The 12,675-nt window shown below is 33.9% G+C and overlaps 3 protein-coding genes and 1 non-coding gene across 5 annotated transcripts; 2 read left to right on the top strand and 2 right to left on the bottom strand.

Moving 5' to 3' along the window:
• Window positions 1-4,142: 4,142 nt before the first annotated feature.
• On the bottom strand, window positions 4,143-8,196 carry LOC130943669 (uncharacterized). The gene is made up of 15 exons (XM_057871650.1): window positions 8,008-8,196; window positions 7,767-7,854; window positions 7,624-7,670; window positions 7,413-7,502; window positions 7,248-7,301; window positions 7,008-7,085; window positions 6,847-6,915; window positions 6,609-6,764; window positions 6,390-6,516; window positions 5,744-5,784; window positions 5,545-5,634; window positions 5,361-5,465; window positions 5,077-5,214; window positions 4,735-4,844; window positions 4,143-4,636 (listed from the first exon to the last, which is right to left on the bottom strand). The coding sequence occupies exons 1-15, from the start codon at window positions 8,041-8,043 to the stop codon at window positions 4,561-4,563; spliced, it is 1,305 nt and encodes a 434-aa protein (XP_057727633.1). The 5' UTR covers window positions 8,044-8,196; the 3' UTR covers window positions 4,143-4,560.
• Window positions 8,197-8,208: 12 nt separating this feature from the next.
• On the top strand, window positions 8,209-8,281 carry TRNAV-CAC (transfer RNA valine (anticodon CAC)). Its single transcript has one exon. It is a non-coding gene; the product is annotated as a tRNA-Val (tRNA).
• Window positions 8,282-8,545: 264 nt separating this feature from the next.
• Window positions 8,546-10,338, top strand: LOC130943908 (uncharacterized). 2 transcript variants are annotated; one of them, XM_057871994.1, is made up of 4 exons: window positions 8,546-8,780; window positions 8,873-8,978; window positions 9,866-9,979; window positions 10,092-10,338. In XM_057871994.1, the coding sequence occupies exons 1-3, from the start codon at window positions 8,669-8,671 to the stop codon at window positions 9,942-9,944; spliced, it is 297 nt and encodes a 98-aa protein (XP_057727977.1). In that variant the 5' UTR covers window positions 8,546-8,668; the 3' UTR covers window positions 9,945-9,979; window positions 10,092-10,338. The 2 variants fall into 2 exon arrangements, with proteins under 2 accessions (XP_057727977.1, XP_057727976.1); XM_057871993.1 differs by having other exon boundaries at window positions 9,845-9,979.
• Window positions 10,339-10,999: 661 nt separating this feature from the next.
• Window positions 11,000-12,664, bottom strand: LOC130943522 (uncharacterized). The gene has a single exon (XM_057871431.1). It carries the CDS (start codon window positions 12,662-12,664, stop codon window positions 11,189-11,191), a length of 1,476 nt encoding a protein of 491 aa, XP_057727414.1. The 3' UTR covers window positions 11,000-11,188.
• Between the last annotated feature and the right edge of the window lie 11 nt (window positions 12,665-12,675).

Here is a 12,675-nt window from a genome sequence, read left to right as displayed (position 1 = left end):
TAGCAAAACGAAAATGAGTAATCTTACACTATTAGATGAAATTTCACACTATTAAAAATATCATTAATAACTATTTGATGGTTAAAAATCACAAAAGTTATTGGTCCTAGCACTCCTCTGTATTATAAATATATTGACGCTTTTCAATTAAATGTATAGTAAACATATTAAATTTATTAGATTTGTTAAAAAAATTTTGTTTTAATATTCCAAAGACATAAAATATTTTATATAATTATTTACGTAATTAATATAAAATATATTTTTTTATTAATGTAATATTATATAATTTAATATACATATAAAATTATTTTATACTAACAATGTATTAAAATCAGATTTTTACCATACAACTAAATTTTACACATATTTTTAGCTTAATTTGGACAATGTCAGCTGGCCGAATTTTCTATTATCCACGTGGCTTGACGTCCTCACCAGAATTTTGGTTCAGGATCAATACAAATGACTCGATTAGTAATTTGAGATCACCAAAAAATTTTATTGAAATTTTTAGTGCAAATTTGGAAACTGAATTTTGGGATATTTTCTTTGAGTTTATAACTACACCCTAAAGAAGACATGAAAATATATAAGTTGAAGTAATCCAAAAGGGAAAGTATGAGAAGTCAATTGAATACTTGTACAATGTGTATAATAGAGGTTTATGGAGTATTAGAGATATAATTATTAGTGTTATTTTTTTCCATCAGCTGAAACTTTTGGGATGAGTGATATCATGACATGATATTAGAGCGCTAGATTCGAAAGATCAAGAATCAATTTAATATTTTGACAAGATATTGGAAAAATGTTTATTATCCCTAGTACTATACACATTATACAAATAGTTCATTATCTCCCTAACAAGATCCAATCCAAAATTGTTTTGGACTTCTGTTAAAGCGATTTGAACAACTCTCGTACAGCTTCCCTTCTTGTTGCAACCATTTAGTCGTTGCTTGAGAAATATTGAAACGTGTCATTTAATCATATGTTTAGAAAAAGAAATGGTTGTACATATGCATTGAAATTTAATTACATTCAATCGTTCTTTTTGGTTATTTTATTTGTTTCTTTTCTTTTCGACAATAATAATAGTAAAAAAAAAAAACAAAGGTAATGCTACCGGCCTTATATAACTAGATACACACTTTTTTATAGTTGATAGACAGAATCACAGAACTATCTTTAATTATTTTCTTGAATTAACTATGCATAATTATAAACGGTTAAAATATTTTTATCCATTAAAAATGTATCCGATCCTTAATTATCTAAGGTATGTCCTTCGCTTAATCTGAGAGAATAATTCTTTAACTTATAGTTAAATGTTACTTTAAGATAATCCTTCGCAGTGGTACAAGAGTTACAGATAACCATTGAACGACAAAATTTCAGTTTCCAGAATAATTGAATCTGATATCAAACCATATAAAAATGTTCTATGATTCAAGTGAAGCGATCAAGCATTATAGATAAAACTTGAAAAACATATATAGGACTAAAAATGAAGATTCAAATACAAAACGGTAGAGCAAATAAAACATAGCCATACATTAAATAAAAGTAAAAAGTCACATGCATTAGTTCGTTCTCTTCGTGTGAAATTGATAATTGAAAGTCATTAGATAATAATTTAGTCAAATATATTAAATCATCTAACGATTTTCAATTAACAACTTTACATAAAGACAACATAACCTTTTGTATTAAATAAAAAACTTATAAACGCATGTAATAATAATAAGTTGAGTTTCACCATTACTCTATCTACATAAATGAAATCAGCTAGCACCAGATTCACCACCATGGCCATGGCCATGGCCATTTCCGTCACCACCACCACCGTCAGCAGCCGCGGTCACCGCAGCAGCATCTCCCTGAGCTGCGTCTATTTTTGAAGCTTCACCACCTTTGATGATGTTTCCCTTGTCAGCATCATCTTCCACCTCGTTTTCCTTATTCTTTGGCCCTCTGATGCAGAAACAAAAGCCATTGAACTTCATGGTTGACAACACAAGTAAGAAGCTAAGTGATGAAGTATTAAGGAGTATATATAAGAGAAACAGAAAAGAAATAAAGTAGACCACACTGCCAGCTTACATTTGCTGTTCATTTTTTTTTCTTTTATAGCAGAACGATCAAGGATGGCTAATGAGAATGATTGATAGGTACTATAATTGTTTTAATTATTATTATTTTTTTATGTTTTTTGCTTTTCATGGTCGAAAAAGTCACCCGGAATAAACGGACATTGATTGAATTTTGCTCTCTTAGCAAATAAAGGCATGCATTCATAGGTCTAATCTATTTATATATCCATTCTATATTATTAAAATCGTATTCTTTCGATTAATAACATAATTGACATGGGATTTAAAAAAAATTGTCCATTGAGACAAAATATACATAATATAAAAATAAATTTTATAATTAAAATTTGTTATTGTAAAATATAATTAATTTTAAAATTTTAACTAATAAATTAAACCACTAAAACAATAATTTAAATAATAACATATAACATAGAATTTTATTTTTTTGATATAATTTAAATATAATTAATTATTTATTGAGATAAATATTATATTTTTTAATATTTAATTTGACTGAAATAAATTAATTAATTTTATTTTAATTTGCATTAATTTTTTGTCTTATGTATTTTGATTGAAATGAATATTAAATTATTTAATATTTTATTTGACTACGTTACCTATAACTCATCAATCATATTAATTATTTAATTTGATTGGAATAAATAAATTAATTTTATTTTAATTTATATTAATTTTTTTGTCATATATCTTTTGAAAAGATTTTTAGTTTCTGCAACTATTTAAAAATGATACTTAGCACTGTTATCTAAAACATCAATAAACAATCGTTTATTATTCGGTAATAAGGTCAATCTTTTTATTTTTCTTAATAAGTGAAAGCCTGCTTAAAATTTAAAAATAATTAAAATATATTATGTCTTACAAGAAAAAAAGTCAAAAATAAAATCTTTAGCTTAGTATAATATATACTTCTATGAATAAAAAAGTATGGTATTAGTATAATTTACCTTTCTAAATTTGTAATAAACAGAAAAAATGGGAAAGACAGGCATATGGCAGAAAATTAAGTAAGTAGTACCTAATCGTAAGGAGAGGGAATAAAATTTTATAGGTGAATTTCCTGTGTAAAATTTTTTTATCGTGTATCTATTATAAATCTACCATTTTTCTAATAACCATCATAATAGTTATAAATAGGATTGGAATAATACTATTTAACCTCGGGGTCTTACCCCAAAAAAAGTGTATATGCTACAGAAATATTGCTTTAATTTGAGAGTCTTCTTTTACATGGTGGTCCTAATATTTTACAGAGATTCGATGCCTGTTTCTAACGAGGCAGGTAAAAATCCATTTTGGCTTAATTTTTAATCAATGCAAACCATAATAAATAAATACATATGCTTGCAAGATTGAGATGATGCATTATTTGGGTAAACCACAAAAAGATAAACCTGAATTATTTCATTGTCGGTAAAAATATTTTTAAATTTTATTATTGACAAAAATATTATTAAATTATTTAAAAATAAGACAAAAATACTTATTCATGAATTGAGATGTTTTATGTTAAAAGAAAAGAGTAATGTGTAAAGTGCAAAAAAATATTTTTGTTAATGAAATAGGTCTAATCACAACTGAATATTTTTGGTATATTTTTTAAATTATTTGAAAATATTTTTGTTAATAACAAAATTTAAAAACATTTTTATCAGTTCTAAATTAATTTGAGTGCATTTTTTATGACTTAACCCACGTTATTTTATTTCATGGGTTTAATACTTCGGTTGCTTAAAGAATCAAGAAATTCTCCGTGTGTGTGTGTATATATATATATATAAAATATAACAGAAAAAGCTATGATTGATGACGCGATATTGGTCTCTATATGACGATAAAGAACCACTGAATCTTATAATAAAGAAAAAGAATCAAGGAAATTTATATATCAAAATAAGTATAAAAAAAAAGTATTATTTATAATGCCAAATTGGTCTCTATACTAAGTGCACCGGGTTTTCAAATAATGGTTATTCTAACTTTCAAGAATAGTAATTAATATGCAGAAACGATGAGTCGTACGGTAGAAGGTTAGTATTATTTATATAAAAAAAGTGTTGTGTGTGTATTGAACTATTGATATCTGCTGAAATCCAAATCGAAATGCCCCCAAATTTAATTCATGAGAATTAATTGTTCTACTCAAGAAAGTGATAGTGCTTTGATTCTACTATACAAATTGAAATGGTACAAAGAATGGGCGTTCTAGACTTCTAGTGTTCTGCAAATTCATGTTTGAGTTTAACAAAGGCTTCACATGCTGAGTGTATAACAAAATTGCTCATATTGAAACCATCTTGCTTCTTTTCTATTAAACTAAATATTAATGATGGTGAAAAAAAATAACAAGAATATGTCAACCATACAAATACACGTCTTCAAGGCATCGCTTCACAAATGCAATAGTATATTATCATCCCGTAACTCCTCATTGCCATCACTGTACAGCCAACGATCTGTCTTGCTTCATTTTCACAAGATTGCTTTGAATGTTGCGAAGAACTGGCCCATAGCTGCAACATATCAATTACATTAACTTTGATGCAATAAACTTAATACCAGAGTGAACAAGTGTGGGCATCATAGAGAGAAAATATGGATAGAACTTTACAAGCGTGTAATGCCATCGTATGCTTGTTTGACTTGTTCGAGTTGTGCAGAAAGCCGCATGACTTCTGCTGATAGTGCCTCTGCTCTACTCTGTTCTTTTACAAGTGCACCCTGCCACATGAACAAAAAGGTGCAAAAGAATAATGTGTGGATGACAAATTGTCAAAGCAGCAGAGAGAGATCTCAACAAGTTTTCCATAAGAAAAAATCAGACTGTCCTTAAGATCTAATGTGGCAGTTTATTTAGACATCGGATGTGTAACACATGGGACCCATCAAGCCAACATGAAGAGACAACACAGAGTAAGGGACAAATATGCTACGCATAAGGCAAGTACTTTACCTTCACAGATGCCATCTCAGCCGTGGTTGCCGAGGAACTAATCTCATGAGCCTTGTCCTGGAAGCTCGTAGCCTGTTCCATTCTTAATTTATCTAGAATCCCACGAAGCTCTTCATTTTGCTTAAGACACTCCAGTACCTGCATCATCACATGTCAGCAGACAATTTACCCAAAGAAGCAAAATTCTTTACAGCCTGAAACTATCATATTTGTTTGTAAAATCAGAAACCCCCCAAAAAACGATCTAAAAATTAAACATGACACAAAACAGGGCAGATTGTTACCTGGTTTTCCCATCTCGCTGCAGCTCCAACTGCCTCTTGATATGAATTTGAGAGATTAGAATTCTCCTCAAAAAGTCTCTCTATTTCAGTGGATTGAGAATCAATCTGCCAACATGATGTTCAAAACAATAGCGAGACAAAATGGAATATAGAAAGCAAAGTACCTAATAAAATGTAGATATACCTCCAGTAGAAGTTTCTGCCTACTGCTTTCCAACCTTTCAATGGCTAATGCCATATCATGCAACTGCCTTTCAAGTTTTTGCTTGTCTTCCTGATACACCGGAAATTGAAACAACATTAGACCAAACTAACTCAAATCAGCTCACAGATGTCAAGAAATTAATTCACTGAATAATCCATGATAAAGAAGTTTATCTCACCATAGATAATGGCTTGTTAGCTACTACTTTATCTGAGACTTCTGCATTGCACAAGCCAGGGTCAATGACATGTTATAGTGCATCAAATCTACTAGATGAAATGTCAACTCAAATGTGAGAATCAGAACCAAATGTTGAGTCCATAGAAATTCTCGCTAGTAAATATGCAGTCATTTGTACAAAGAATAGTTGAAATGAAACAATCATGGGCTATGAATATACATCAGTTTGAAGTCCAAATAACATACAACACCACTAACAGCAGTAATAAACAAAGAATCAACTGATATATGAAAAGCATAGTGCTTCCACTAATCTCTTCAATGGCTTCAAAGGTCTTGAATTCAGATCCAAGGATGGCATAAACATAAAAGAAGAGCAACTAGTTACATACATGAACGGCATCATGCTTTGTTTAATTAAGCTTTTAAAATTTGGGTCTTGATAACAAGTGCTCCAAGGGCATTAGTTAAGGACACCACAAATACGAAATTTTAATATGCATTGAATGCATTGATAATATATATTGGAAGAGTCAAAACTCCCTATTAAGCTTTTAAATTTATAACCAATGCCCTTAGGGCATTCTTTAGTTAAATCCTTAAAAATTGACTGTAACTTGTGCAGGAGTGTTGATGAAAAGAACCTGAAGCTTCTCTAGACATGGAGTTGAGTTTCTCTTCCAACTCCTGCTTTTCGGACGTCAATGCTACAATGCGGGTTTGTTCTTTTGCCAATTGTTCCTGCTCCTGGTGCCTCAGCATTGTCTCTCGCTATAGATTTTAATCACCATCGGTATTCAGAAAGCAACACAAACAGAAAAAACGACGTCACAATTGGTAAAAGGCTTATATCATAACATCACCTGCAACTGTAATCTTAAGCCAGCTAACTCCTTTTCCAATATTTGAAGTTGATCTGGAGGAGGACCAAGTGGTGAAATTGCATTAACTGGACTTGTCATTGATTGCTGCTGAATTGAGTTCAATTCAGCTCTCAATGCAGCTGCATCTTCCTCAGCCTATAACAAGAGCAAACAAGAGTTTATAATAAAAAATTTACACCACATTGCACGGATTTCATCTAAAATAAAGCAACCATACACGATATTGCTCATCTTCTGCTTCCTTCAAACGCTTCTTCAGGGTACGAAGTTGTGCTGAAAGGTCCTCCTGCACTAATATGCATGATGTCATATAGATAGTGAAAGATAAAAAATAAGGAGCAACTAGGGGACATGAATACATCATGTGAGTGTAGTTACCCGTGCAACAACTGCAGCATCTTTCTCCATTGCAACATCCTTGAGAGCTCTCCTGAGAGATGGCACTGTATTTTGCTCCTGCATGAATCAGATTAAATCTCAAAACTACAATGCACGTGTTGAAAAGCAAAAGTGCAAAGCTATTCCAATTTCGCGAGGCAGTAATATTTATAATCAGATTTGTAACTCCAACCCAAAAAGAAGAAAACAGAAATTCAACAACAACTTTCTTTTGTTTACCAGATCATTCAATTGCTTGCGCATTGTGTCATTATCGATTTCCACTGTTTGAAGCTGCAATAATTGACAGATTAGAAATACAATCAGCCTAGTTTGTTAACTTCTAATCTTTCATTGGCTTCAAATAAACAAGTAACATATATATATATTAATCTGAAGGTTCACCTTGAAAGTTATTTTCCTGTTTTCTTCCTCCAACACTGTATTCTTCTTTTGCAGGTCTTTTAGTTGAGATAATACAGCACTAATGTCTGTCTATATAATTTTAAACGCACAGAAAAAAGGGAGGGGGGTTTCAATACCAAATCAGATAATTCATTGTGTAAAGGCATAAACAAAATAGACATCGTATCAAATAGCATGCTTAACACGTAACCTCAGACAATCTATTGGCGCTCTCAGACTTTGTCATTCCCGCAAGTTCTGAATCCAGAAAGGAAAAGGAAAATCGTGTTCATTGCAGGAACCGATACTGCATATTAGAAATCGTGGAAGATATTAAATGGATAGTATTCTAACCGGAGCTTCTAGGAATCTGGCTCAGATCTGGCCCCGAAGATGTCTTGCTCAATCTCTCCGCCGCCCTCTTCTGACGAATTTCCTCCAGCTGAGACCAATCAATCATTCAATGCAAACGAAAACTCAGACATGGATAAACCATCACGTATCGAATAAAAGAAAATTATCACCAAGAAAAGAAAAATCAATATGATAAACGTGGTGATGGAGAAAGGCGAGGGAAGAGAGAGTTGATTTATACCGTTCGTCGACCAAGAGATGCATGGCGCGAATCCATGCTCAGCAATTTTAAGTTTCAGATGGCGACGGCGATTGCTATTGCTATGTCCCTCTGCAATTTCACCGCCCCCTAGTTTTCTTTTTCTTTTCCCTTTCCTTCTCCGTCGAGTGACCCATTTGTATTTGAATAAGAATAATGTTGAACCAAAATTAAACAATTAGCGTCTGGGTGGTGTAGTTGGTTATCACGCTAGTCTCACACACTAGAGGTCCCCGGTTCGAACCCGGGCTAAACTAAGTTGGATTGGATTAGTGGTTAGCTCACTAGTCCGCTTAAACAAGTGTTATATTTTTTTAAAGAAATTGTTATTTATATTTTTTTTTTAAAAATTTTTCTTAAAAAATATATTTTTCATTTAATGAATAAATAAAAATATATTTTTTTATATTATTATATTCAAATATAAAATTATTTTTATTTTTATTTTTTTATAAAATTATTTTTTAAAAAAATAACTAAAATAAAATTTCTTATAAACTCACCCAAATAATCCCTAAGTGCACAAGTCCCTTACGCGTGAAGTTTCATTTGAGAGTGAAAACTCGGAAGCGATCGTTGGTGGTTTGTTTGCACTTTGCAAGGCGAGGTGGTATTGGTGCGAAGGAGAATCAAAAGTCGCAAGATGAGGAAGGAAGACACAGTGAAGCTGATTAGCGCTGAGGGTTTCGAATTCGTTGTTGATAAGGAAGCTGCTATGGTTTCACAGACCATACACAACATGCTTACCTCTCCAGGTTGCTCTTATTTCCATCCTTGTTAATAATTCTTCCACTTGCGCTGTAAAATTAGGGTTCCGCTCATTTCACTCTTCTGGTCGTATTGATAGGGAGTTTCGCTGAGAGGCAGCACGGCGAGGTTACCTTCCCTGAGATCAGCACCACCATTCTCGAGAAGATTTGTCAGTATTTTTACTGGCATCTCCAATTCGCGAGGTATTTGCTCCTTTTTTGAGAGGCATGTGTTCGTGACTTCATGAAATTTAATGTGAATTCTGTTGTATGAGAGTTTTTCGTGAATTTTGTGGTAGTGTATCCGAAGCTACCTATATTCGAAAATTTTGTATATGCTATGGATTTTTAGATCTGTGATACTTGGTTTTATCGTTGAAAAATGTCAACGCAGGGTTTTGGGGGGAAATTTGTGTCGCTAGGGAAATTCAAATTATTAACACTCCCTTTACATGGCCAGCTAAACTGTGATTTTGTTGTCCTGGTTCTAGTAGGGCATTTGATTTTTGCTTGGTGCCTACCATTGTGTGATCCTTCTGTTAAGTAGGATGGATTCTCGATGAGCAAGGAGGTTTTTACTCTGTTTAACTATTTGATTCTAAAAAGCGGCCGTTTGTGTTTCACTTCTACTTCTTAGGTTTCAGATTGGATTCTTCATGTATTTAGAGTCTGGGGTTTTGCTGAATTCAGTGCTCCATCAAAGAGATATTGTTTTACATGGTTTTATGTATCATGTGGTTGCGCTTTTCATTGTGTGCACTTCTTTTATCATTTTACTTTCTCTTGTCATCCGTTTCAAATGTTCGAATACTACTGGACAGCTTGAAAATTCGAAATACTACTGAAAAATCGCAATGCGAATTGAGTTGGCCCCTTTTTTCTATCTGATGTTTTGGCCCCGTTCCCCCCTTTTCTACTCTAACCATCATCAATGTTAGTCTTTCTTATGTGTTGCAATGTAAGCTATACTTTCCTTTAGGAAGTAATTGAAAGCTCTGTAGCTCTGATCTGAAATCTCTTAATTCATGCGATGTTATTTTCATAAAAAATAGTTCTATTGACTTGAATAGTGAAAATCTTGCTGTTGTTAGTGGGAAAGAGACAGAGTTTCCTATTGAACCTGAATTAACTTTGGAGCTAATGATGGCTGCCAATTACCTCCATACATGAGCATTTCCTAGGGGTCGTAGCTCTCCATTCTCATTGTAAGCCTTCATTATTCTCTTGGATTTAACAAGTTTATTATCTATAGTGATTATTTTTGTTGACTTAGCGTTTGTTTTTGGTGTTTTTATATCCACTGTGTTATTCATTCAGATGGAGCTGTTTCTCTGAAGAGCTTTCATAAAGATGTGACCGTATAATTTGCTGCCATTGGAGACTGTATCTTTGCAGGAACATAGTATTATGTAATATGTGTAATCTAATGGTCATAGGACTCAGCTTGAAAAAGTTGCATATGAGAGTGGCTGTTAGATGCTTACTGTCGATGATGCCATACTGTGTACATGAACTGATTCAATGAAAGTGTCAATTTAAAGTGAGCATTACTATCTCAAAATAATAGGAAAATCATGCCTTTCTTATTCTCAGTTAGGTCCTCCATATGACCACCCAAAGAAAACATTGCTGTCCGAATATGGTAAAGAAATTCACTAGCGTCTTTCGCGATTCAAACATGTGGTGGACACTCCCTTGCTTAATGCATAACAAAGGCGTGGAGTCTGAAGTGGTTGAAAATGAAAGGGAACTTGTCACTCTTGATCTGAAAATATTTGTCCATTCCCTATTCCATTGAACCAAGACAAAAGCATCTGAATATTTTTTCCTTCTCCCCATGCCACAAGAATATGTTGAAAAATGTCATTACTCTGTCGACATCTTAAGTAATTGAAAATCCAACTTTGGTGCAACTCTGTTTTCAATTTCCCTTTAATTTTTCAGGACACTTTGCTGGGGACTGTTGTCCTAATAATATTATCAGTCTCCTAATACTTTTTTTTTCCTACTCCTCCTCCTTTTAGGTATTCGGTACTCTTACTCTACTATCTAATTGTTTATTAGATGCGCAAAATCCTTCCACGTTTCTATTCTCGCAATTCTCTACCGGTATTTATAGGTAGAATCATGGTAAAGTCTTCATTATCTGATACTGACCTATTTGTATGGTGCTTTACTCCCTAGGCAAGAATTTAACGTAGATATGTTTTAAGGGAAACCCCATACAGAATTAATTCTTGTACAGCCCCTCTTGCAACTTCACAACTTGCAAAGGGAACTGAACACTATTGCACTACTCTAAGATATCATATAACCATACATGTGGACTTGTTAATAAACAAAGAATGATTTGCTTGACTACAGAAAAACACATACTTTCCAAACAAGAAGCTTCTTCTTTTTTGCCCACTTTTTCAATTAACTGACTGTTGATATTGACAAAAATGGTCATCATTGTTTGCACTTGAAATGCAAAGAAAAAGCCGTTCATATGCAGCCACCATCTTGGTGGCCGTGAACAATTTCAAACCTCTTTGACGAGCAACCTGACCTTTATTGTGTAGAACTTCCTTTCCATCCACCCATGATTCATATACAGCCTTCTTTAGAGCATTCACTGTTGGTGAAAATGTATAACCCATTTCACTGCCAACAATCACAGACCCCACAATGCTTGCAAGCCTTGTAGCCATTACTGGTTTTCCACTCAGCATAGCTTCTATCAAAGTGTGATCCAAACCCTGTGCTCTCAAAGTGGGGTTGACAAATAAGTCAATAGCGTTATAGAATGAGGCCAATTCAGATTGTTCAAGAGGCCCCAGAACCACTACATTTTCCCCAAGTTCTCTGTACCTTGCTGCCCAAGGACCATCACCAGCAACCATAATGATGCTACTCTCTTGGAATGTGCTGTTTTCTACCATTATCTGCTTCAAAGCTTCAAGCATCAAAGGGTGTCCCTTATCCTTCACTAATCTCCCAGCCAGTCCTATCACCAGTGATTTAGAATCCGGAATGCCATGCCTCTTTTTGAACTCCTTCCCTACCGAAATATCCGGCCTGAAAACATCTTCGTCCACGCCATTCAGTATTATGTGCACCCTTTCTTCCGGGATCATGTAGACCCTCTTTAGGATATCTCCTGCATGATCACTGGTGGCGACGTGGTGAGCGTAATTTGGGAAGAACTTCACTTCCTCAACAACCTTGGTAACTCTTTCAGCCAATGCATTTGCCTTTGATTCTTGGGGGCTTCTTAGAAGTTCTTGAATGATGTCGGAATGAATCGTCTCGTACGCAATACCGTGCCAACTAACAGCCAATTTAGTGACATTGCGCGATCTAGTGTACCTAAGGCCAACACTTTCAGTATGAACAATGTCAAATGGTGATCCTGTTTTGTTCTGTTCCTGAAACTGTTCCCAAACTAAAGCTTGGTCAAGGTAACCGCCTGGTGTTGGTTTTGAGAAGTGAAAGTACAAGTTTCCAAGTTCAGATTTCGGGATAATGGAGGAACCTGGTGAAGTGGTGAATATGTGAAGTTCATGGCCTCTTTTTGCAAGAGCAATGTGGAGAGTCATAGCATGGCGTTCGAGCCCTCCGGCATGAGATCCCTGAGGCCATTTCTTGACAAAGAGTGCAATCTTGAGAAGCTTTGAAGGTGGCTTTGATGGGAAGATAAGGTGGTTCCATGCAAAAGGGTATGAAAGGAGGTTGATGATGGTTTGGTTTTGCTTTTCTTCTATTACTCTTAGATGGTATGGTGAGAAGAAATAGCAGTGGCTCCACGAGTGGAATATGATGAGAGAAGAGAAAGAAAGGGTGAAAAGGATGTAACAGATATGTCGAAAGCTGAACATGGAATTAGAAGCTCTAATTTCCTTTGCCATGAACATATCTG

This window comes from Arachis stenosperma, chromosome 8 (assembly GCF_014773155.1).
Source record: "Arachis stenosperma cultivar V10309 chromosome 8, arast.V10309.gnm1.PFL2, whole genome shotgun sequence".
Classification (NCBI taxonomy): Eukaryota; Viridiplantae; Streptophyta; class Magnoliopsida; order Fabales; family Fabaceae; genus Arachis; species Arachis stenosperma.
This window is presented reverse-complemented; position numbering and strand designations above follow the sequence as displayed.